The following is a 26,422-nucleotide window of genomic DNA, read 5'->3' as shown; positions in this document are numbered from 1 at the left end:
AAGGCATGGCTGCAGCAGCTGTGGGACAAGCTTTGCTCTCTGCTTCTATCCAGGCCTTACTGGATAGGATCACCTCAAGCGAGCTTCGAGATTTCATGAACAACAGAAAGCTGAATGTCTCTCTCATGGATGAGATGAAGATTACTCTGTTGATGCTCGATGCTGTCCTCAACGACGCGGAAGAGAAGATGATCACCAATCATGCAATCAAGGAGTGGCTTGAAGAGTTGAAAGATGCTGTCTATGATGCTGAGGATTTACTGGATGAGATCAACACTGAGTCTCTCAGATCCAAGGTTGAAAAAGATTCTCAAAACGTCGCTAAACAGGTGCTATCCTTCTTTTCTTCTTCTTTTGGTGAATTTAATGGAGGATGAACTCCAAGCTAGAAGCAACTTGCCGAAGGCTCGAACACTTCCACCAAGCAGAAGGATGTCCTTGGTTTGCAAAGTGTTAGCTTGAGAGTGCATAAAACACCTTCAACTTCACTGGTAAATGAATCCTATGTGGTTGGTAGAGAGGATGATAAGGCGAAGCTAATGAAAATGCTTCTGGGTGATGAAGATCCAAAGGGTAATGTCATAGGAGTGATCACTATCTGGGGAATGGGAGGGTTGGGTAAAACCACCCTTGCTCAGCTCCTTTACAATGATGAGAAGGTGCAGAAGCATTTCGATTTGAAGGCTTGGGCATGTGTTTCAGATGATTTTAGTGTTTTGGAGGTGACAAAGAATCTTCTTGAGTCCATCACTTCAAAAGTCTATGATAGTAAAAATCTAGACTTTTTTCGTGTTGAATTAAAAAATAGCTTGACTAATAAAAGGTTTTTTGATCGTGTTGGATGATTTGTGGAATGAGAAATATAGTCATTGGGATGACCTTGTAACCCCTTTTCACAGTGGAAGAAGGGGAAGCATAATCATCGTAACAACTCGTCAAAAAAGAGTTGTTGAAATCACACACACCTTCCCTGTACATGAGTTGCGTTGTCTCTCGGATGATAATTGTTGGCTTTTACTCTCCAAGCATGCATTTGCAAATGAAGATCCGAACAAATATCCAGAGCTAGGAGCAATCGGTAAGCAAATTGCAAGAAAATGTGGTGGCCTCCCAATTGCTGTCAAAAACCATTGGAGGTCTTTGCGTTCAAAAGTGGATGAAAAGGAATGGAATAAAATTCTAAATAGCAACCAGTGGGACATACCAAATGATGATGTTATGCCTGCTTTGCGTCTGAGTTATCTCTATCTTCCATCACATTTGAAGAAATGCTTTGCTTATTGCTCAATCTTCCCTAAAGATATGTTGTTGGAGAAAAAGAAATTGGTCTTGTTATGGATGGCAGAAGGCTTTGTACACCAACAATCCCATGGGGAGAAGACATTTGAAATGGAAGCAGATGACTACCTTAGTGAATTTTGTGTAGGTCATTCCTTCAACAAGATGGTGGTGATCGAAGAAAGTTTGTCATGCATGATCTCATCAACGATTTAGCCAAAGTTGTATCTGGAAAAAGTTGCCTATGGTTTGAAGGCCAAAAAATTTCAAAACCTACTCTTCGTCATTTATCATATCCTATGCAATGGCATGACAGCTCTAAAAGGTTTGAGAACTTTTATCAATTAAATTGTTTGAGGACTTTTTTACCCCAATCTATGTACGGTGAGTTGGCACATTGTTCATTGAGCCGAAAGGTACTACGGGATTTGTTGCCAAAACTAAAATGTTTAAGAGTACTGTCTTTGTTTAACTATCCAGATGTCAATGAGCTACCTGATTCAATTGGTAATTTGCAACATTTGCGATATCTAGACCTTTCTTGGAGTGTAGAATTGAAAGATTGCCTGATACAGTCTTTACACTTTACAATTTGCAGACATTGCTTTTGTCAAATTGTAGGTGTTTTAATGAATTGCCAGGAAAGATAGAAAGGCTTATTAATCTACGTCACTTGGACATTAGTGGCACCGCTTTAAAGGAGATGCCTAGACAAATTACAAAACTAGAAAATCTCCAAAGTTTGAGTACCTTTATCGTGGGCACACAACCGACTGGATTGGGAATTAAAGAGTTAAAAAAGCTCCCTTGTCTGCAAGGTAAACTTTCCCTTTCAAAACTAGAAAATGTCGTTGATTCAATGGATGCTTTGGAGGCAAACTTGAAGAGGAGAGACAAAATTGAGGAGTTAGTTTGAAATGGGATTGTGATGCTCAAGATTCACAAATCGTGAAAAATGTCCTCAACATGCTACAGCCTTCAATAAATTTACAGAGATTGACCATCAACTGGTATGGTGGCACTAACTTTCCGGATTGGGTGGGAGATTCTTCATTCAAGAATATTGCATATTTATCAGTTAGTGATTGCAAGTATTGCTTTTCGCTCCCGTCATTTGGACAATTACCTTCTCTTAAGGAGCTTGTTATTAAACGAATGGCATTGGTACAGACAGTTGGACGTGAGTTCTATTGCGGGAATGCAGAGTCCTCTTCGTTTCAACCATTTCCATCCTTGGAAATTCTAAAATTTGAAGATATGCCTGTTTGGGAGGAATGGATATTGTTTGATGGTGAAGGTGCCAAATTTCCTTTTCCTCATCTCAAACGTCTGAGTTTATATGATTGTCCTATGTTGAAAGGAGACGTGCCTCATAACCTTCCATCATTGACAAAAGTTTCTATTTCCAATTGCAAACGGTTGGACGCAAAATCAACAGCTTTGCATTGGATTGCATCTATTGAAGAACTAGCAATTAAGCAAGGGGAACAGGGGTTATTGGGAGCTCTTGATTATTATTCTCTGGACTCTTTGAAACATATGACAATTGAGAAGTGTGATTGCTTGCGGTCATGCCAAGAATGATAATGGGTAGCACATTCTTGTAGAGTTGTCTCTCAAAGATATCTCATCAACCATGTCCTTTCCAATTGAAGGTTTGCCTGCTTCTTTGCAACGTCTTGTAATTCAAAATTGTGAGGAGTTAGAGTTCGTACCTCAGGAATCTTTACAAACTGCACATCACTTGAACACTTGAGGATTGTGAATAGTTGTCATTCCTTGGCATCCTTTCCATTAGGTGGTTTTCCCAAGCTTAAAACCCTTGACATCAGTGATTTTCAAAATTTGGAGACCTGTTACATATGTTGGGGGGTCTGCTCTTCCCTTGGAAGCTTTTTCGATTAAAAGTTGCAAAAAACTTAGATCAATGTTAGAAGTACACATTGATTCCGTTGCCAGCCTTCAACGTTTTATCTAAGAAGTCTTCCAAATTTGGAATCATTGCCTCAATGTGGTTTGCCTTCTAATTTATGATCTTGGAAATTAATGACTGTGAGGGACTATCTTGTATACCAATTGAAGATTGGGGTTTTCAACGGCTGACTTCTCTCTCAACATTGTGGTTGGAGGTGATGGAGGTGAAACTATACTCCATAATTTACTAAACAATCAATTACTGCCCAACTCTCTTGTGAATATCTCCGTATTGGAGTTTCTCTAATCTTAAACGGTTTGATAGAAAATGGCTTCAGCACCTTACTTCTCTCAAAGATCTCTCCATCTGGAATTGTCCAAATCTTGAATCCTTGCCAGAAGATGCGCTGCCACCCTCTCTTCTTCTGCTATATATCCGCGCGTGTCCTAAATTAGAAGAAAGATATAATTTTGAAGGAGGAAAACACTTGTCTGACATCTCTCATATTCCAACCGTAATAATTAATGGTGAAGTACTATGATCTTTGAGATGGTGCGGCATTGCGTCAAAAGGTGAGCTTTCTAATTCCAAAACAATCAAACTTTTCAGTATTGTTTTATTTTCCCGCAAATAGTTTTTTCCTTTTTTTCCCATTTCCACTACACACATAAAATTTTTGGTCTTCCCATCATAATTTTTATTTTGGTCTTCCCTTCATAAAACATTACTTATAGGAAACATCTTACTTACATCATATATACCTCAAGTTGTTAAATTTTCTTAGCCAAGACCAGCAATGCTTCTTCAATTTTTATTTTCTCGAAAAACCTATAACCTTGTGAAACTTGTGGTTTAATTTAGAGTACTATACTTTCTCATCAAAATAAATATAAATAATAACAATAATAATAATATCACTGTTGATAATGTTTGTTATACTATTTGTGCACATCTGAAGAGTGAAAGAGAATTATAGATGGCATCATTTTTTGTTTGAAATGGTCAATTAATTATCAAGTCACTAGTGATGTGAGTTAATTATAAAAGTTGAAAAGATTTAGAGCCATATCTAATTAGTTGACTCGTTCTAGCATATTTAATATCTGTGCTTGATTAGATATTTTTGAACCCGATGCACATATATATATGTAATGAGATGTGAGTTCTAATATATGTCCGTATGTATGTTAAGTAGCTTTAATTTTTGATTTTATAAGATTTATTGTTTTGATAAATTAGGTTAAAGAAGATGAGGAAGCAGTCAAAAAGAGACAAATATGATATGCAGGGACGGAGGGCAAAAAGCTAACCCCCACATTGTTGTGGCTAAGTACAGGTCTATATTTTTAATGTTTAATGATTTTTTATAAAAAAATGTAAAAGCATTTCAATGGATCTGATTCTTTATTTTTATATTATTAGGTTAGAAAATATGAAAGGAGTTCACAAGAATTGCTCAACTTTCAGCACCAAGAGCTGGTAAGAAACTAAGTAATCCTCTCTTCATCTTCTTGAAATTCATAACTAATTAATGATAAATGTGTGTGTGTAGACACACAACACACTTTATGACGAGTTCATTTTTCAGATTTATTTTGGTAAAAGATGATCTTGGTATGGTTGAGGCTTATGGTTTTTAAAATAATATATGCTAATTACAAGGTTTTTAATTTAATAAAATCATTATATGAAAATTCAAGTTAATAAAACTATCCTAGTTTTATATATATTCACCCATTATTTATAAAAGTCAATTTAAAGTTTAACTGAATGCTTTTCTTTTAATTGGATATTGCCCTTAACTTTTTAATTACTTACTCTAAAATTTCATTAAGTAGAATATTATAGGCTTTTCAATATGCAAAGCAATGGCCAAGTGTCAACTGAAAATATCACATGTCAGGTAATACTTATAGTTAAAAGAAAGTAAACCACTTTTTAAATTGTTGTGATTGAAAGCTTCCTAGAGTTACAAATCTAATATGATATTCTGGTTTGATAATTCATGTTCAAATAGGTGAAGAAATCAATTAGAATTGCTCTGTTTTAAACAGAGTCATATGAGAAGCGAAGAAGGCAGGTAAAAAACTGATTCAACTGTAATTACTTTATCTCCTTATTTATGTAATATCAATCCCACAATTAAATGAACATAAAGCAGATGTTTTTAGCTATGTACATATATTTATATATAACTTCCACTTTATCTGGACAATCTATTAATGTAAAACCAGTACTCCATTGATGTTCATTTTTTGTACAGTTGTGCAGAAACTTGATTCTAGCGTGTTGCTTCCTTCACAATAGTCACGAGGCAGAATTGAATTTCCTCATCAATTTCTGTGTTACCTCAACAACAATAAACACAACAAAGGTATGATATCTAGATTTAATATTAGATACTTAGTTCAGTTAATTGAGATTATTAGTGTCTCAATGAACACTCTTTTAATTTACTTGGACATTCCTCTGCATTGATTAATTCGCCACTTGCAATTCCCATATGCTCATTTTATTATATCAAGACAATGTCTTAAAATGAATATGATATTTTGATTTTTATAAATCAGGTCAAAAATAGACGTGTGGTGTTACATAGAGCAAATTAAGAGTTCATAGGAAAGTAACGAACCCTATATATGTTCATATATATAGAGTCTTGTAATTTGTAACTAAGCATGTTTTTTAATGTATTCCACTTTAAATAATATGTTGTTTGCAGACCTCTACTGATATACATTTGTTCTTGAAGATTACATGACATACACACCTTCCAGGCATTTCAAGGTAAATGAGAAAATTAATTTAGTCTCCATGAGCCTAATTGTTTAATTTACTAATTCTAATATGTTTAGAATCTAACCTCTGACTTTTAGGCAATATTTAGTTATTAGTTTTGATGATAACGAGTAATATTAAAATTATTTGAAATGATCGTTGATATTTTTGGAAATTGAATCTGATTGATTGTGTTTATTGCAAAATCAGGGAACAACAAATAATTGACAATGGTTATGGAGGAAATTAGCTGTTGGGACCAAGAAAAGAAGGAAAGTTAAACATGACAAAATACAAAAAGAGAACTGATGTTGATGAATGATTTACAAAGAGATGAGGATTGAATTTGAAGATGCAAGCAGATTATTATTTAACCCAGCTTAATTGTGTACTTCCTAAATGTCATTGCTCGAATTTGAGTATTTGGGTGCTTAGAATGTTTTTGCTACCTAGCCTTTTCAATAGAAATTTCTAATAAACTACTTTGACATTTGTTTTTATTAGTTTTGGGTAAGTTAGGTAAAACCATGTATGCTAATTTTAGGTGAGTTTTGTAAAAAAAAAAAAAAATTAGAATTGTGAGTGAGCTCAATGTGTTACTTACAGGATTGTAATTGGATTTTTATAGTGGGAAAATCTCTTGAGTGTTTCTCAAGAGGACTGGACGTAAGTCAGGGGACCGAACCAGGATAATTCTTGTGGTGCATGATTCTCTCCCAATTTCTCTCATTTATAAGCTAACTTATTTATCTACACATTTTATCTCACACAAAACACTATCAAGATGTTTTAAACTTAACATAATTAAATCATTATTAGAATTGTTGTTATCACCGATGTTAAATTTGGATTGTCCAAATTGCTGATTAAATTTAATAAAAAATTTATAATTTTTATTTAATATTTATAAAATTAATATTAAAATTAATATATTTAATCTGAACCATTCAACTTAAATTTAAAGGGTTTAGGTTATTATGGATGGGAGCTGGGTGGGAGGAGGGAAGCTAGGTTCCGAAAGTTTTTTGACATCAATTCTCAAAATAAGGCAAATAAAATAAATCACAATAAAGGTAATATGAAAAATGAATGAACTTTGTCATCTTTAATTATGATTTTTCAGCCTACAAGCCACAAAAAATAATTTTATTTCTTAGAAACTAAAAATTGATTAATATAATTCTTGAATATAGCATCCCAAGACTTTCAAGTCGTCTCTTGGCTCATTGAACATAGCCAATGTTCTTATTTTCCAACATAATTATATGTCTATTCATTGTAGGTGAATTTTAAATTTAGTTTTGTGTAATGACTTATTTATAATTACTTTTAACCATATGGTATCAAGCTCAATCCCAAACTCATTATTTGTACCTAATGAAAAATACAGCAATATTAGACTTGCATGATTACCTAAATTTGTTCAAATATCAAGAAAATGGGCTTGGGCCCAAAATTTGAATAGAGAAAGAAGGCCAGTTTATAAGAGTTTCAAGCCTAACTAAAATGATCAATCACAATTTTCAATGTTTTTCAAACTTACGTATTTTCGGTAAATTCTTAAAACTAGAGCTAATAATATAAGTCAATTCTGACCATATGAGTTAATCCATATGGATTGAATTAAGTTGTATCCATTTTAATATGAGTCAAAAAAATTCTAACACAATCCAATCCTTGAGAACTAATGGATTAAAAGGACTATCATGCTAACCCATTTTATTTTACTTTTCAATTTATTTTTTATATATGTTAGGAAAATGCACCTAAATGAACATGATGATAAGTCTCAATATAATATCACGGAATTATTTTTTTTAATTTGCATTATATGAATTGAGCTAGCGATCATGCCCATCAATTTATTAAAAGTCATAAATCTACAATATTTTTCATTTTTTACTTTATTTTTATTTTTTTAAAAAATAATAAGTTAAATGGACCAATCCTAACCCATCAAGATTAGCTATAGAGGTCATGAGTCATTTGGGCCAAGCCAAAAAATCCATTTTATTTGCGTTAATTTTGTTCAACCCAATCCAATTTTTATGACAGATTATTCAAGCTAACACCTATAAATCAACCTATGTTCTGAGCTCTATCTAAAGCTTCATGGTTTTTCCCCAAACAAAAATCAGGATTTGAAAACTCAAAGAGGAAAGAAAGAAAACAAACAATACTTGCGTTAAATTATGACACATATTGCATTAATGTTACCTTAAACAAGAAGCACAATCCCAGTCAAGAAAAGTCCAATAACTGTTTCATAAAATATTTATGTAACTACAATATTTTATTTTATTCCTTTTTTCATTTCCAAATAAATCATTCTTTTTCAGCATACCTGTAAGTATTATTAGTGTTTGAATAGATGTGTACGGGATCCTTGTCCCAAAGCAAAAAAAAGAATAGATGCGTAAAGGATAGAATAGGATGAAATGAAATGACGAAGAAAGATTGGGTGATCGAGAAATTTGTTTAGAATTCAGTATGATCAAAAAGATAGATTTCGTATTTGATTGAAAAATATTACATGAAAATACATAGATTTCATTTAAAAGTAGATTTCATATAATACATGAAAATAGCATCTATCTATATTAAAAATATAAACAGAAAAGGACTATCCTTTGACAAATTAAAATTTAAATTTTTACTGGGAGAGGGACTTACATTTAGTGCTCAACTATGTGTCAAACAAGATTGCCACCAATAAGAATTTATTTGTGAATAATAAAAAATAAAAATATATATAAACACATCATCATGCGCTAAATATATATGTCCTTGTAGATATGTTTATTTTACAAGAGTAATAGAAAAATTTGAGTCTGACTAGTCCCATACTGCAATAACCCAAAAAGATTAAAAATAAAAATATAGGAAAGAAACAATGATGGATTAATTTTAGCCAAATCATGAAACTTGAAATTGTGCAAGAATTTTTTTTAATTATTTTAAGAGTGCAAAATCATACATTATAATTTTGTATGAAAGAATAATTGTCTCATACGGTTACATACACTACAAAAAATAATCATCTTAATTAGTATCGTATATCATAATCCACATAGAAGACTAATCATCCCCGCCATACATAGTATCCTAATCTCTCTTTTCAATCAAATATCACAAAAATTTTAAAAAATTTATTATCCTTCTTTTTGGGATCTTTTTTTTCTTTTTGAAAATAAAATGTCTGTGAAAATAAGGTGGGAAGGTTTCATTTTTGTAAAATTATTGTGAATTTTTTATCAATAAATCTTTGAGTGCTACATAGGTAAATATATTTAACACCTAACCATACTTCAAATAAGATTGCCTCTTCAATAGAAAAATACTTACGTGCAATTAAAAAGGAAAAAAAAAAAAAGAAACTCATTAAACCTTTTAATTCAACTCGTTATTTCATTAATTTTATTTACTTATTAACAATCAATCAAAATCAATTGCATATTTGGAGATTTTTTTTTTTTGTGGCCTACGAAATTTGGAGATGTAAAAGTTTAAGGATTTGATAAGTTTCTTTTATAATCTGGGAATAAAGTGTAAATAAGATAATATATTCACATAGATCCATTATAAATATTCTAACCCCCCCAATTTATAAACATGAATTTGATTTATTAAAATTCTAGCTAAACTTGTCAAATTGTAAAATTAACAATAACAATTAATTATGAATACTAATATGTTTACATAAATAATAAAGTTAGAGAAATAATACCCTCACATAGATGTGAAAAATAGATCCATTATTCGACAATTTCAAAATACGAATATGAATATATCAATATATGACTATACGAGTGTTGAATGTTTCAACAAACATTTTCTAAACTTGATGTTTATGAATTGTTTTTTCCAACTTTGTAAATGTTAAAAATTGTAAAAATATAAATTTTGGTTAATGAAAACCATAAGCCATTGGATGACTTGTTGTATCCTCACGGAATGTCAGCCGTCGGAACCAAACAAAAATGGAGAGCAAACAAAAAATATCACATAGGATTTTCCCATGGAACCAAACAAAAAATGGAGAGCAAGATACCTTTGGAACGGCGTTGTCGAGCTCCCTGGTGTGAGCAGTGTAGTTTCTACCAACAACGACAAACTAGAAATTTGAATAAGAACAAAGCCGATATATGAGTAACCAAGCACATTATTTCCACAACAGAAATGAAATTGAATACCTTCAACTTCGTCGCCCACTTCAGGCGTCCGTGTCCCAGCCTTCACCTTTCTTGAGGAGCTTTGTCTTCAAGCCTTACTTGCTGATCTCCTTCTCTCCAACATTTAAGGCTGGTGCCATCGCTGGGGAGATCAAAGTCATCGTTCATCTTCTTCAACAAGGGCATATCGAAACCCTCATCCACCTATGGCACGAGAATCTAGGAACACAGGGATGAAGAGTTAACACAAGGATTTACATTTCAAATCAAATTTTTTTGTTCAAATAATTTAAACATTTTAAATAAAAAAGAGATAAATAAAAAATTAGAAATGACAAGTTTATTTATATTTTTAAATCAATAAGAGATAAGAAAAGATACAAGAGTCATATAAGTATCAATAGTGAAAACGCAAAAAAAAAAACAAGAATTGATTACAATTTCAAATAACAGGTTGTATATGAAACTTAAAATTACAAAAGAATTATAATTTAAAATAGATTTAGATTTGAATCAAATTCAAATTCATCAATTTTGTATATTCAAATGAGAGATTTGGTTCAAATCAAAGTCCTCGTTAATTAAAACACACCAAGAAAATTTTAATTCTAGCCAAGAATCATATTAATAAGTTAAGATTCTAAAAGTCCATTTTATATTTTAACAAGTCAACAAGATTGATTAGTAGTAGGTATTGCTAACAAGTTGCACTAATAAATTAACAGACATGTGTTAGGGAAAAGGACAAGTTAAATTTGAATTTTAACAAGGGTTAAGGTGCACAGATATTCATAAAATACTTTGTAAAGAGCCACTGGTATCCTTAATTAACTCAAGTATGGTGCAATTTTACTTATCAACTCTAAAATTGGTGGAAAAATCTCAAATAGACATTTGTTAAAATAATAGGTCTTACATGTTATGCTACGTGTAAATGAGTTAGAGGCAAAAATATATATTAAGTAGTAAATTATGATACAATTTTGGCCATCACCCTAAAAGTGATGCAAAAATTCCCAATTTGTAACAAACATATTCGTTAGCAAGCATTGATCATGAATGTACTCCTAACTAGATCTCCTCTCTCTTCCATCCAAGTTAGTTCAAACTCCCTTTCCTCTCCTCTTAACTATAGAATGTGACAAAATAAAATATTGTGTTTAAGGTTTGTGTTATTAGTTAAGACAAATATGAACACGTGTATTACTTATCTACACATTAGGCCAAATAAAATTTCAATTTCTTTTTTACATTCATGGTCAATGTTTGCTAACAGATATCTTTGTTTTGGATTGGTGATTTTTTCATAGTTTTTTAAGGCTTTGGGAAATTTTGCACCATAATGTAGCACATGATGATATTTTTGCCCCCAACTCATCGATACTTGGCTTATATATATGAGACCCACAACCCTTAATTGACTTTTGAGAACTTAGCCTATGATATATATAAGATTTTGCATTATATAATTAAGAGGTATCATTAAATGATTATAAAACTTTCTGGTGAATCAATAGGTCATAGGTCCAAACATCCTTCACTGTTTAGGAGAATTTTTTCCTCCAATGGTCAGCACTAGAGCTCAAACAAGGGCTATAGTGGTGGTTCGACCACCAACACAACAATGGTCTGGCAACTGGTAGTGGGGCCAAGCAAGATGGAAGTTTTTTAAAAGTAAATGAAAGGTATTTTAGTTATTTTTCCATCAATTATATTTTCAATTCAATCATTTGGTCTTGAAATATATTTTTAGGTTCTATTAGTCCTGATATGAAATTAAACCCCTACAAAGATCTTTTACTAAAATTCTCCCAATTTTTTAACCTCCTCATCGATCCTCCAACTCTTACTTTCAAATGCAAATGCTAGTATATTTTGTGTTGGTTGAATGGATTAGATTATTTAAATTCCTTCAAGTGAACTAATAGAATATTATCCCACACTTTATTACAAGGTGCCTATTGCTCTTTTAAAAAAGTCAAGAATAAATTAAGTCTTTAATCCATATTTTTATAGTGAGGAGGGTATTGAATCGTGAGGCCCTTAGCCGAGGCCCAAAAATGCAAACAAGATGGTATACTTATTCTTTTTTTGTTTTTTAAATCCAAAGAGATGGTATACTTCGTTTACTCTTTTTTGTCTTGGTATGTTCAAATAAAAAGCCTTGTTGTCTGCTCATTTTACAGGTATTTTTTCTCTCTCCATCTCTCTTTCTCTCTCTCAATTTGTTTTTTTTGTTTTTTGGCTACTCGGTTGATGAGAAGCCTTGTAAGTTGTATTCTAACATCATAAATTATGATCACCAGCCTGTAATCCACCCGTGAAGCTGTTTGTTAATACTTAATATCAAATGATATGCTTTGTGCCTTCAACGGATCTTGCCATCACTCTAACGACAATGAAGGGTAAAGCAAATCAGTTTATAATATTATCAGCTTCACTTCATGACTTTTGTATCTTTCCTTTATAATTTTCTTTGTTCCCCAAAGAATCTGTCGTTTATGTCACGCGTCGGCACACCAAACCAGGAGGAAATAGATTATATAATAGTTACCGTGCATCCTTTGCCAAGAGAATTCATATAAAATAATTAGATACAGATGAAATATGATAAACATAGAGTTAAAAAAAATAGACCTATGACAGACAATTTTTCCTTCGAATATATAAATATGAAAACTTTAACTTACATGATAGCATAACACTGTTTATCTGGCACTTGATTAACTGGCGATCAAATTTTATAGACAACCCACAAATCTGTTTGGATCTCGATAATTATAATAATATTGATATTGATACTGATGCATTTCAGGTTCCAATGTTTTTCTGGAAAACAAGTTGATTAACTTTTAAATTACATATATATTGCAAAATCATAAAAAGGAAGCATAATTAGTACAGCACTGGAACACGAAGGTAGGCGAAACAAATAATGCAGGAAATGGATGTATAAAAGTGGAATATAATAATGAAGGAGAGGATTAAGAAGACACAGGTAGGGTTTGATTTCAAAGCCATGGAACAAAATAAGCATGACGTTGTTATAAGAAATATACTACTCCCGTTTCTCATAGAAGGTATTTCGGTTATTTTTTATGCAGATTCAGAAAAATTGTTAGTTTGTTTAATTTATCAAAGTTATAAGAAGGTTGTAGGGTTAAAAATGAAATATCATTTAATATTCTAATAAGACACTTTATAATTTGGACTCACTTTAATTCTTGAAAGCCACTTCATTTCATATAAAATATCAAAGGCAAACAATGCAGAGATAGGAGACACTAAATTCGTAGGCTTTATGTTAAAAAGAGATAATGGTCAAATAATAACAACTGTCCATTTGGGGGTTTAATAAACTAAAAATATATATATGATGGGCATAATTATAATTATATATGTCAAATTAATAACTAATATTAGTAAAATAACAAGTGTCATTTATGAATTAAAAACACACCGTATTATAACATAAAAGTGGTTAGAAATTTAGTTTACTACTTATATATATATATATATATTGCCATATATAATTAAAGGGCTTGACGGTCTTAGTAGCTAAAGGATCATGAGATCAAACTATACATTGGCCACATAAATCAATTATTCTTGAATAAGTTTCACCAAAGTAGGACCTTTGGTGACCAACTACTAGTAGCCCCCTCCATGTTAGAGTACAACATAAAAAATCATAACATTTAACTTATTGTTGAAAACTTGATGAGAAAGCCAATTACCAAAATTATTTGCTCTTCTAAACACAAGAATAAAGGTGATCATCTAATCTCTTATGATAAATTTTCTTATTTTCTTGATAATTTTGGCAAAGGGATGGTTTTCAAAGAATTCAATTGGATGAGCATATATAAGAGTTCTGAGAGAGTTGCAGTAAATGTTAACTTTTTGAAACTTATCTTTTTAACAAATTTTAAAACCTTCAAGAATCTTCATAAATTTTGCAATGATATTGGGGTGGTAAGTATTTCAAGAAACCCTTCATACCTTGGCTACCAATACTTTAAGACTAAAGAGTGAGTATATATTATATTTATAAGTTAGGTTATAGTATATTTTTATTTTTCAACTATTACAAATAGCAGCACTTGATATTTTATTTTATTTTTTTGTGTAATATTTTTTTAAAACATTTGAAAGTAGTATAATGTTGTTCATAATGTTAACAAAAATTAATTTTAACCTGACTCAAAAAAAATAATAACAAAATTTTTCCAACATTTGAGGCCCAAGATTCCACTTTTGCACTTTTCCCTTCATCCACTTTGGCTTTTTTATTTTATTTTTTTCACTTTTCCACTTTTCTATTCGGCCACTCGCTACAACTTTATTTCTTGATTTTGAAATTTCTTTGAGACTGAAACCTCTTACTTTCTCTCCTTCTCTAAGTTTTAACCCTTTTTAGTGTTGCCATCTTTTGGATCGTAAAAAAGTGTATACCAAACAAATTGTAATTCAAGATTTGATTAAACTTTTCTTTCATGCTAAATAGCATAGTTTTTAATTCTATTCTCATTCTTTTCTTATTTTATTCCCGCTAAAGTGCTGGTGCGGGAGATATTACATAATTCTATAGACAGTGAATTTTCGGGAAAATAAATTCCCATATCATTTGACTTCTAAATGCATTTATTAGTTATTCACTCTTCCTATCTCACATTTTTCTGTCTTTTCACATCCAATTGCTTCTTTTTTTTCCTCCCAAGTCTCAATTAAGAGCACAAAAGAGATGCCCTTGCTTTAGTAAGCTTTACTCACTTTACTCTCATCACCAACCAAGAGAGAACTGTATTGTGTTTTATTCAAGAGAATAGCAATAAAATCTCAATACATAAAGAATTCATAATAATTAGATCTTTGATTAAATTTTCTGCAAAGTGGGTTATAGATATTGATTTAAACAATTAAAAACAAGAATCTCAATGGTAAATAATGAGTTATATTACAATTTAAATGTTTCATTTGCAATTAAGACTCTTAAATTTACAAGTATAAGTCTGAATTAATATTTATAATTTATTATTAAAAAAATTTATCAAGAAGCTAATAATCATAAATGTATTATTTCAAGACTTTATTGTCATTCTCTCTTTTATTTGAAAGCTTGTGTTGGAGTTTTCTGTGATGTTCTCTTTCCAGTTTATATATATTCTCTATGATTTTTGTTTGTTCTCTTTATAGCTCATATGCATTCTTTATGATTCATGTTTGTTGCCCAAAAACTCAATAAAAAAAAAATAGAGAACATGATGGAGTAAAGTTGGTTTTGTATAAATATTAATAAGATGATTATATTAAAGAGGTTGGCATTTTAGAAGAGGAAAAGACATAACTAACTTTAAGTCCCTAGAAGAAGAGTGGGTACTTGATAATAATAAAAAGATATTTGGAAGTTATGCCAATGTGAGAAATGATTGAACTAAAAGATAAGAGTTGTCAACAACATTTTCAATAAGGATAAAAAAAATTGAAATCAAATGAGGATCTTGATAGAATGTGAATAAATAAATTGATCAAATTTAGAGAAAAGGATACAACATAAGTAGAATTACATTCACTTGTTCAAGGTATGAAAGCCATGAACTTATAGTTCAAACACATGAAGCGCAATATTATACATAAGCATTTGTGCAAAAGAAAAAAATATAAAATGTCACATGTAAAGCTTGACTTTCAATATAAGAATATCTTGCAATGATTCAAAATAAAGACTAGTGTATTATTTTGTGATGGATGAAATAATTTTTTGACATTATTTGTCTAGTAATATAAAAATCTGATATGCGTTTAATGAATGCTAGCTTATTAATATAGTTTTCTGTATAGTCATATTTTCTTGAAAGTTTCAAAAGATTCAATATGAAAAAAGCTTATCAAGATTCTTGAGAAATTTCCTTCATTCATATGATTATATATAAAAGTTCATTGATTGAACATCATTGAATATATCTTGAAGATTTTACATGAACACTTGATTGTTAAAGAATTAGATGTTAAGATATTGGGTAATTAGATGTGAATCAAGATAATTTTTTCATCAAGAGGATAACGAAATATGGTCTAGAAGCACCACATATGAATGCTTTCATATCACAATTTATGATATTGCAATGATTTACAATGAAATTATGTATTTGATATGATACACCTGAGAAATTATTATGTATGGTTGCTTAATTTAGTTATAATCAAAATTAATTGATTACACATATGTATTACATATGTCTAGTTTGGACCATAAAATTTGACCATCAAGAGGTTATTTATTTGTGAAAATATATGTATATCAAGATTTTTTTCTACTCCATAAGATATACCACAAGTGGAAAAATGTCTTCACATTATGTGTGAGTGTGTGTGAGGGATGTTTCAAAATATTATACAAAGACAATGATTTATATATAGTCTAGCTATAAGAGTATATCAACTCACAAACCTAAAAGAATCGGCAATAATAATATTCAAGAAATTGACACATAATTTAGAATACAATAACTTAAGATGACTCGAAAACATGGAATGATATCATCATCAGGAGTAGTAAAAGTTAAAATGTACTATTTTTTTTCTTAACCAAGGTTTTATTCCATTAAATTTTTCTAATAAAGTTTTTAACAAGGTAGCTTCAATAAATATGATGATATTATGTATTCTTTTTTCTTCACTAAGGTTTTATTCAATTGAGTTTTTCTTAGTAAAGTTTTAATGTGACACAATATATGGACATCTAAGAGGGAGTGATATGAATATTAAAATATTATGTGGATATCTATTATCTCATATTCTTCAAATATCTTTCGATTATTATAATATTTTTTAGTTATTATTATCTTGTATATTTTATTTACTTTAATTGATATATTTGTGTTTTTCAATAAAAGTCATTTTAATTATATTCTATACACTAAAATAAAAAATTTTTATTTTTTTTATTCTTTTCGCATATTTTTCTCTCTTCTATCTTCCACACAATCTCTATTTTCATAACGAAGATAAAGATAAAGATTTAAGTATAGCTGAAAAACAAGGAGCCAGCATATTACTTTTCCACTTTTGTCTTCAATCACTTCGGCTTTTTCTTTGCCACTTTTCTACTTTTCTATTTAGACATTTGCACTTTATTCCTTGAATTTGAAATTTCATTAAAATTTAAACCTCTTGCTTTCTCTCCTTCTCTTTTAACCCTTTTTACTGCTGCCATCTTTTGCACAGTAAAAAAGCGTATGCCAAACGGATTTTAACTCAATATTTAATTAAAATTTTCTTGCATGCTAAACAGCATAGTTTTTAATTCTATTTTCATTCTTTTCTCATTTTACTTCCGTTAAAATGCTAGTGTGAGAGATATTACATTATTCCATAGACAATGAAATTTTAAGAAAGTAAATTCTCGTATTGGCTTTTAAAATCATTTATCTCTCTCTCTCTCTCTCACAAAGAGATAGAGACACACAAAGAGATTCCTTTGCTTTAATAAGTTTTACTAACTTTGCTCTCGTCACCAACCAAGAGGGACAACTGCACTGTATTTTATTCAGGAGGATGACAATAAAAGTTCAATATATAAAGAATTTATAATAATTAGATGTTTGACAAAATTTTTGCAAAGTAGGTTATAGATATTAATTTAAACAATTGGAAATATCAATCTCAAGTATATTAGTGAGTTATATTTATAATTTAAATGTTTTAGTTATAATTAAAACTCCTAAATTTTCAAATATACGTTTAAATTAATATTAGTAATTTATTTTTAAAAAAAATTAATTGGAAAGCTATCGATAATAAACTTACTATTTCAAAAGGCTCTATTGTCATTCACCCTTTTATTTAGGAGCATGTGTTGGAGTTTCTCCTGACGTTCTCTTTAATAGTTTATATGTATTCTCTATGATTTTTGATTGTTATCCAATATGCTAAGTGATGCTTGTTGCCCAAAAACTCAATGTGTGAATAGAGAATATGATGGAGTAAAGTATGTTTTGTATAAATATTAATAAGGAAGCCTTGTTGATTTAATTTTTTTTCAGAAATAAATTGATGGTTTTACTTCAAATAAAGTGCTGAGGGCTAAATGTGAATAACATAATACACAAAAACTGTATGCCCTCTGTCAGTGCCTTAACTTTCCACTTTTCCATATTAAACATCTAACAGATGCAATATTAAAGCGTCTTTTCCCCCTTCTTACACAAATTTATAACATCTAGATAATTGATATATGTATATAAACCGGACCATAATATATAGAGCAAAATACATTTATGTCCTGTATATTTTATGTTAATTACAGATATCTCACTTCTATTTTAAAAACCTATATAAGCATCCCATTGAATCAATAATCACAAAGCACAAACCTATCTCCTACTTTACAAGTTTTATTTATATTCACTCAAACTGTTAGTTAATCATTAAATCATATTTATTGAACTACAATACTCCTCTTTAAACATAAATATTATTTAAAAATATTTAAAATTTCAAAAAATTAATGCATATATATTTTTTACTTTTATATTCATATTTTACTTTTAGTTATGTGAAATTATTTATTTATTAATTTTTTACAAAATAAATACACAAGTTGGCTAAGATATTATCTCAAACACGTGTAAAAAAATTTAATGAAATAGGCATTTAATATAATTAGAAATAACTCAGTTAATAAATTAATGTTGATTTTTATGTAAATTTCATCGATCTCAAACAAATCTTTTAAATTATTTAATTAAATATTATCATAATAAATTATTTAAATTTCATTAAATTTGTGAAGAGAGAAAATATACAATTCAATTCTAAAAGCAAATTAATAATTGTAAATTCTTATGCATTAAGGTCTCATCTTTAATTTAGTCTTGTGGTACAGATGAATGTCAAATTCGCTCGTGCCATTTTTTCTGGGGAAGCGTGCCACCGAAAGATCATGGGAAAATGAATGATGGTGTGTTGTCGCGCAGATTGAACGGAGATGTTGCCGGGGATGGCCTACCATATTGAAATTACACGTCCTTCTAATCTTCATTGCAATTACCCTCTCTTGTCTTTTCCTGAAATATATAAGAAATTCATTTAACTTCGTCTTCAAGTGTTCTCTCGATCAATCCAAAGCCAGCTTCTCACTCCATCGCTTCCTTCAAACTCTCTTCTTTCTCAGTCGCTTTGAGTTCCGAAACAAAACAAGGCATGGCTGCAGCAGCTGTGGGACAAGCTTTGCTCTCTGCTTCTGTCCAGACCTTACTGGATAGGATCACCTCGAGCGAGTTTCGAGATTTCATGAACAACAGAAAGCTGAATGTCTCTCTCATGGATGAGATGAAGATTACTCTGTTGATGCTCGATGCTGTCCTCAACGACGCAGAAGAGAAGATGATCACAAACCATGTAGTCAAGGAGTGGCTTGAAGAGTTGAAAGATGCTGTCTATGATGCGGAGGATTTACTGGATGAGATCAACACTGAGTCTCTCAGATCCAAGGTTGGAAAAGATTCTCAAAACGTCGCTAACAAGGTGCGATCCTTCTTTTCTTCTTGTTTTGATGAATTTAATTGGAGGATGAACTCCAGGCTAGAAGCAACATGCCGAAGGCTCGAACACTTTGCCAAGCAGAAGGATATCCTTGGTTTACAAAGCGTTAGCGTGGGAGTGCATAAAACACCTTCAACTTCATTGGTAAATGAATCCGATGTGGTTGGTAGAGAGGATGATAAGGAGAAGCTAATGAAAATGCTTCTGGGTGATGAAGATCCAAAGGGTAATGGCATAGGAGTGATCACTATCTGGGGAATGGGAGGGTTGGGTAAAACCACCCTTGCTCAGCTCCTTTACAATGATGAGAAGGTGCAGAAGCATTTCGATTCGAAGGCTTGGGCATGTGTTTCGGATGATTTTAGTGTTTTAGAGGTGACAAGGAATCTTCTTGAGTCCGTCACTTCAAAAGTCTATGAGAGTAAAAATCTAGACTCTCTTCGTGTTGAATTAAAAAATAGCTTGACTAATAAAAGGTTTTTGATCGTGTTGGATGATTTGTGGAATGAGAAATATAGTCATTGGGAGGACCTTGTAACCCCTTTTCACAGTGGAAGAAGGGGAAGCATAATCATCGTAACAACTCGTCAAAAAAGAGTTGTTGAAATCACACACACCTTCCCTGTACATGAGTTGCGTTGTCTCTCGGATGATAATTGTTGGCTTTTACTCTCGAAGCATGCATTTGCAAATGAAGATCCGAACAAATATCCAGAGCTAGGAGCAATCGGTAAGCAAATTGCAAGAAAATGTGGTGGCCTCCCAATTGCTGTCAAAACCATTGGAGGTCTTTTGCGTTCAAAAGTGGATGAAAAGGAATGGAATAAAATTCTAAATAGCAACCAGTGGGACATACCAAATGATGATGTTATGCCTGCTTTGCGTCTGAGTTATCTCTATCTTCCATCACATTTGAAGAAATGCTTTGCTTATTGCTCAATCTTCCCTAAAGATATGTTGCTAAAGAAAAAGAAATTGGCCTTGTTATGGATGGCAGAAGGCTTTGTACACCAACAATCCCACGGGGAGAACACATATGAAATGCAAGCAGATGACTACTTTGATGAATTATTGTGTAGGTCATTCTTTCAACAAGATGGTGGTGATCGAAGAAAGTTTGTCATGCATGATCTCATCAACGATTTAGCCAAAGTTGTATCTGGAAAGAGTTGCCTATGGTTTGAAGGCCAAAAAATTTCAAAACCTACTCTTCGTCATTTATCATATCCTAGGCAACAGCATGACGGCTCTAAAAGGTTTGAGAACTTTTATCAATTAAATTGTTTGAGGACTTTTTTACCCCAATCTATATACGGTGAGATAATATGTTGTTCATTGACCAGAAAGGTACCACAGGATTTGTTGCCAAAACTAAAATGTTTAAGAGTACTATCTTTGTTTGGCTATCAAAATGTCAATGAGCTACCTGATTCAATTGGTAATTTGCAACATTTGCGATATCTAGACCTTTCTTGGAGTGGAATTGAAAGATTTCCTGATGCGGTCTTTACACTTTACAATTTGCAGACATTGCTTTTATCAAATTGTCATTGTTTTAAGGAATTGCCGGGAAAGATAGAAAGGCTTATTAATCTACGTCACTTGGACATTAGTGGCACCGCTTTAAAGGAGATGCCTGGACAAATTACAAGACTAGAAAATCTTCAAAGTTTGAGTAACTTTATGGTGGGCAAACAACCGACTGGATTGGGAATTAAAGAGTTAAAAAAGCTCCCTTGTCTGGAAGGTAAACTTTCCCTTTCAAAACTAGAAAATATTGTTGATTCAATGGATGTTTTGGAGGCAAACTTGAAGAGGAGAGACAAAATCAAGGAGTTAGTGTTGCAATGGGATTGTGATGCTCAAGATTCACAAATTGTGAAAAATGTCCTTAGCATGCTACAACCTTCAACAAACTTACAGCGATTGACCATCAACCATTTTGGTGGCACTAACTTTCCGGATTGGGTGGGAGATTCTTCATTCAAGAATATTGCATATTTATCAGTGAGTGATTGCAAGTATTGCATTTCGCTCCCGTCATTTGGACAATTACCTTGTCTCAAAGAAATTGTTATTAAAGGAATGGAATTAGTACAAAGAGTTGGACGTGAATTCTATTGCAGCAAAGGAGAGTCCTCTTCGTTTCAACCATTTCCATCCTTGAAAATTCTAGAATTTAGAGATATGCCTGTTTGGGAGGAATGGATATCGTTTGATGGTGAAGGTGTGAAATTTCCTTTTCCTCATCTCGAACGGTTGAATTTATATGATTGTCCTATGTTGAAAGGAGACGTGCCTCATAACCTTCCATCATTGACAAAAGTTTCTATTTCTAATTGCAAACGGTTGGACGCAAAATCAACAGCTTTGCATTGGATTGCATCTATTGAAGAATTAAACATTGAGCAAGGGGAACAGGGGTTGTTGGGAGCTCTTGATGATTATTCTCTGGACTCTTTGAAATCCATAACAATTGAGAAGTGTGATTGCTTGCGGTCATTTCCAAGAATGATAATAGATAGCCACGTTCTTGTAAAGTTGTCTCTCTATGATATTCCATCGGTCATGTCCTTTCCAATTGAAGGTTTGCCTGCTTCTTTGCAACGTCTTCTAATTAAACATTGTGAGAAGTTAGAGTTCGTACCTCAAGAATCTTTACAAAACTGCACATCACTTGAAGTCTTGTGGATTGAGAATAGTTGTCGTTCCTTAGCATCCTTTCCATTAGGTTGTTTTCCCAAGCTTAAACACCTTAGCATTCACAAATGTCATAATTTGGAGACCTTTACAAATGTTGGGGGTTCTACTCTTCCCTTGGAAACTTTTTCGATTCAAAGTTGCAAAAAACTTAGATCAATGTCAGAAGTACACATTGATTCCCTTGCCAACCTTCAAAGTTTTCAACTAACAAGGTTTCCGAATTTGGAATCATTGCCTCAAGGTGGTTTGCCTTCTAATTTACGATCTTTGGAAATTAATGACTGTGAGGGACTATCTTGTATACCAATTGAAGATTGGGGTTTTCAACGGCTGACTTCTTTCTCAACATTGTGGGTTGAAGGTGATGGAAGTGAAACTATACTCCATAATTTACTAAACAATCAATCACTGCCCAACTCTCTTTTGGATATCTACATAGGGGACTTCTCTAATCTTAAACGGTTAGATGGAAAAGGGCTTCGGCACCTTACTTCTCTCGAACTTCTCTCCATCAGGAACTGTCCAAACCTTGAATCCTTGCCAGAAGATGCGCTGCCACCCTCTCTTCTTGAGCTAGATATCAGCGAGTGTCCTAAATTAGAAGAAAGATATAATTTTGAAGGAGGAAAACACTTGTCTGACATCTCTCATATTCCAACCGTAATAATTAATGGTGAAGTACTATGATCTTGGAGATGGTGCGGCATTGCGTCAAAAGGTGAGCTCTCTAATTCCAAAACAATCAAACTTTTTAGTATTGTTTTCCCACAAATAGTTTTTTCCTTTTTTTCCATTTCCACTATACATAAAATTTTTGGTCTTCCCTTCATAATTTTTATTTTGGTCTTCCCTTCATAAAACATTAATTATAGGAAACATCTTACTTACATCATATATACCTCAAGTTGTAAAATTTTCTTAGCCAAGGCCACCAATGCTTCTTCAATTTTTATTTTCTCGAAAAACTTATAACCCTGTGAAACTTGTGGTTTAATTTAGAGTACTATACTTTCTCATCAAAATAAATATAAATAATAACAATAATAATAATATCACTGTTGATAATGTTTGCTATACTATTTGTGCACATCTGAAGAGTGAAAGAGAATTATAGATGGCATCATTTTTTGTTTGAAATGGTCAATTAATTATCAAGTCACTAGTGATATGAGTTAATTATAAAAGTTGAAGAGATTTAGAGCGATATCTAATTAGTTGACTCGTTGTAGCATATTTAATATCTGTGCTTGATTAGATATTTTTGAACCCGATGCATATATATTTGTAATGAGATATGAGTTCTAATATATGTACGTATGTATGTTAAGTAGCTTTAATTTCTGATTTTATAAGATTTATTGTTTTGATAAATTAGGTTAAAGAAGATGAGGAAGCAGTCAAAAAGAGACAAATATGATATGCAGGGAAGGCAGGGAAGAAGCTAACCCAGACATTGTTGAGGCTAAGTACAGGTCTATATTTTTAATGTTTAATGATTTTTTATAAAAAATATGTAAAAGCGTTTCAATGGATTTGATTCTTTATTTTTATATTATTAAGTTAGAAAATATGAAAGGAGTTCACAAGAATTGCTCAACTTTCAGCACCAAGAGCTGGTGAGAAACTAATTAATCCTCTCTTCATCTTCTTGAAATTCATAACTAATTAATGATAAGTGTGTGTGTGTGTGGACACACAACACACTTTATGGTGAGTTCCTTTTTCAGATTTATTTTGGTAAAAGATGATCTTGGTATGGTTGAGATTTATTGTATTTTAAAATTATATATACTAATTCCAAGGTTTTTAATTTAATAAAATCATTATATGAAAATTCAAATCAACAAAATATCCTAGTTTTATATATATTCACCCATTATTTATAAAAGCCAAATTTAAAGTTTAGCTGAATGTTTTTCTTTTAATTGGATATTGCCCTTAACTTTTTAATTACTTACTCTAAAATTTCATTAAGTAGAATATTATAGGCTTTTCAATATGCAAAGCAATGGCCAAGTGTCTACTGAAAATATCACATGTCAGGTAATACTTATAGTTAAAAGAAAGTAAACCACCTTTTAATTGTTGTGATTGAAAGCTTCCTAGAGTTATCAAATCTAATATGATATTCTGGTTTGAAAATTCTTGTTCAAATAGGTGAAGAAATCAATTAGAATTGCTCTGTTTTAAACAGAGTCATATGAGAAGCGAAGAAGGCAGGTAAAAAACTGATTCAACTGTAATTACTTTATCTCCTTATTTATGTAATATCAATCCCACAATTAAATGAACATAAAGCAGATTTTTTAGCTATATACATATATTTATATATAACTTCCACTTTATCTGGACAATCTATTAATGTAAAACCAGTACTCCATTGATGTTCATTTTTTGTACAGTTGTGCAGAAAGTTGATTCTTGCGTGTTGCTTCCTTCACAATAGTCACGAGGCAGAATTTTATTTCCTCATCAATTTCTGTGTTACCTCAGCAACAATAAACACAACAAAGGTATGATATCTAGATTTAATATTAGATACTTAGTTCAGTTTATTGAGATTATTAGTGTCTTAATGAACACTCTTCTAATTTACCTGGACATTCCTCTGCATTGATTAATTCGCCACTTGCAATTCCCATATGCTCATTTTATTATATCAAGACAATGTCTTAAAATGAATATGATATTTTGATTTTGATAAATCAGGTCAAAAAATAGACGTGTGGTGTTACATAGAGCAAATTAAGAGTTGATAAGAAAGTAACGAACCCTGTATATGTTCATATATATAGAGTCTTGTAATTTGTAATTAAGCATGTTTTTTAATGTATTCCACTTTAAATAATAAGCATGTTTTTTAATGTATTCCACTTTAAATAATATGTTGTTTGCAGACCTCTACTGACATACATTTTTTCTTGAAGATTACATGACATACACACCTTCCAGGCATTTCAAGGTAAATGAGAAATTAATTTAGTCTCCATGAGCCTAATTGTTTAGTTTACTAATTCTAATATGTTAAGAATCTAACCTCTGACTTTTAGGCAATATTTGGTTATTAGTTTTGATGATAACGAGTAATATTAAAAATTTTTGAAATGATCATTGATATTTTTGGAAATTGAATCTGATTGATTGTGTTTATCAGGGAACAACAAATAATTGACAATGTTTATGGAGGAAATTAGCTGTTGGGACCAAGAAAAGAAGGAAAGTTAAACATGACAAAATACAAAAAGAGAACTGATGTTGATGAATGATTTACAAAGAGATGAGGATTGAATTTGAAGATGCAAGCAGATTAGTATTTAACCCAGCTTAATTGTGTACTTCCTAAATATCATTGCTCGAATTTGAGTATTTGGGTGCTTAGAATGTTTTTGCTACCTAGCCTTTTCAATAGAAATTTCTAATAAACTACTTTCACATTTGTTTTATTAGTTTTGGGTAAGTTGGGTAAAACCATGTATGCTAATTTTCGGTGAGTTTTGTTAAAAAAAAAAAATTAGAATTGTGAGTGAGCTCAATGTGTTACTTACAGGCATTGTAATTGGATTTTTATAGTGGGAAAATCTCTTGAGTGTTTCTCAAGAGGACTGGACGTAGGTCAGGGGACCGAACCAGGATAATTCTTGTGGTGCATGATTCTCTCTCTTCCAACTTCTCTCATTTATAAGCTAACTTATTTATCTACACATTTTATCTCTCACATAAACACTATCAAGATGTTTTAAACTTAACAAAATTAAATCATTATTAGAATTGTTGTTATCACTTATGTTAAATTTGGATTGTCCAAATTGCTGATTAAATTTAATAAAAAATTTATAATTTTTATTTAATATTTATAAAATTAAAATTAAAATTAATATATTTAATCTGAACCATTCAACTTAAATTTAAAGGGTTTAGGTTATTATGGATGGGAGCTGGGTGGGAGGAGGGAAGCTAGGTTCCGAAAGTTTTTGACATCAATTCTCAAAATAAGGCAAATAAAATAAATCACAATAAAGGTAATATGAAA

General features: G+C 31.3%; 2 protein-coding genes and 2 pseudogenes across 8 annotated transcripts; all 4 read left to right on the top strand.

Moving 5' to 3' along the window:
- The window catches only part of LOC129317299 (putative disease resistance RPP13-like protein 1), a 104,772-nt pseudogene extending 98,095 nt beyond the window's left edge, over nt 1-6,677 (top strand).
- On the top strand, nt 6-377 carry LOC129318062 (putative disease resistance RPP13-like protein 1). The gene has a single exon (XM_054962576.1). The coding sequence runs from the start codon at nt 6-8 to the stop codon at nt 375-377; it is 372 nt and encodes a 123-aa protein (XP_054818551.1).
- Nucleotides 540-2,862, top strand: LOC129317297 (putative disease resistance RPP13-like protein 1; annotated as a pseudogene).
- Nucleotides 6,678-19,100: 12,423 nt separating the features above from the next.
- Nucleotides 19,101-26,094, top strand: LOC129317774 (putative disease resistance protein At3g14460). 7 transcript variants are annotated; one of them, XR_008595044.1, is made up of 7 exons: nt 19,101-23,110; nt 23,768-23,864; nt 24,371-24,435; nt 24,550-24,612; nt 24,795-24,905; nt 25,290-25,354; nt 25,547-26,094. XR_008595044.1 is itself a non-coding variant. In XM_054962147.1 (2 exons), the coding sequence occupies exon 1, from the start codon at nt 19,348-19,350 to the stop codon at nt 23,077-23,079; it is 3,732 nt and encodes a 1,243-aa protein (XP_054818122.1). In that variant the 5' UTR covers nt 19,101-19,347; the 3' UTR covers nt 23,080-23,110; nt 23,768-23,946. The 7 variants fall into 7 exon arrangements, 1 of the variants encoding a protein (XP_054818122.1); XR_008595045.1 differs by lacking the exon at nt 24,371-24,435 and adding an exon at nt 23,957-24,008; XR_008595043.1 differs by lacking the exon at nt 24,371-24,435 and adding an exon at nt 23,953-24,008.
- Nucleotides 26,095-26,422: the final 328 nt, after the last annotated feature.

This window comes from Prosopis cineraria, unplaced genomic scaffold, assembly GCF_029017545.1.
Source record: "Prosopis cineraria cultivar Desert tree isolate PC_DT_omini unplaced genomic scaffold, ASM2901754v1 PC8, whole genome shotgun sequence".
Taxonomy (NCBI): domain Eukaryota; kingdom Viridiplantae; phylum Streptophyta; class Magnoliopsida; order Fabales; family Fabaceae; genus Prosopis; species Prosopis cineraria.
This window is presented reverse-complemented; position numbering and strand designations above follow the sequence as displayed.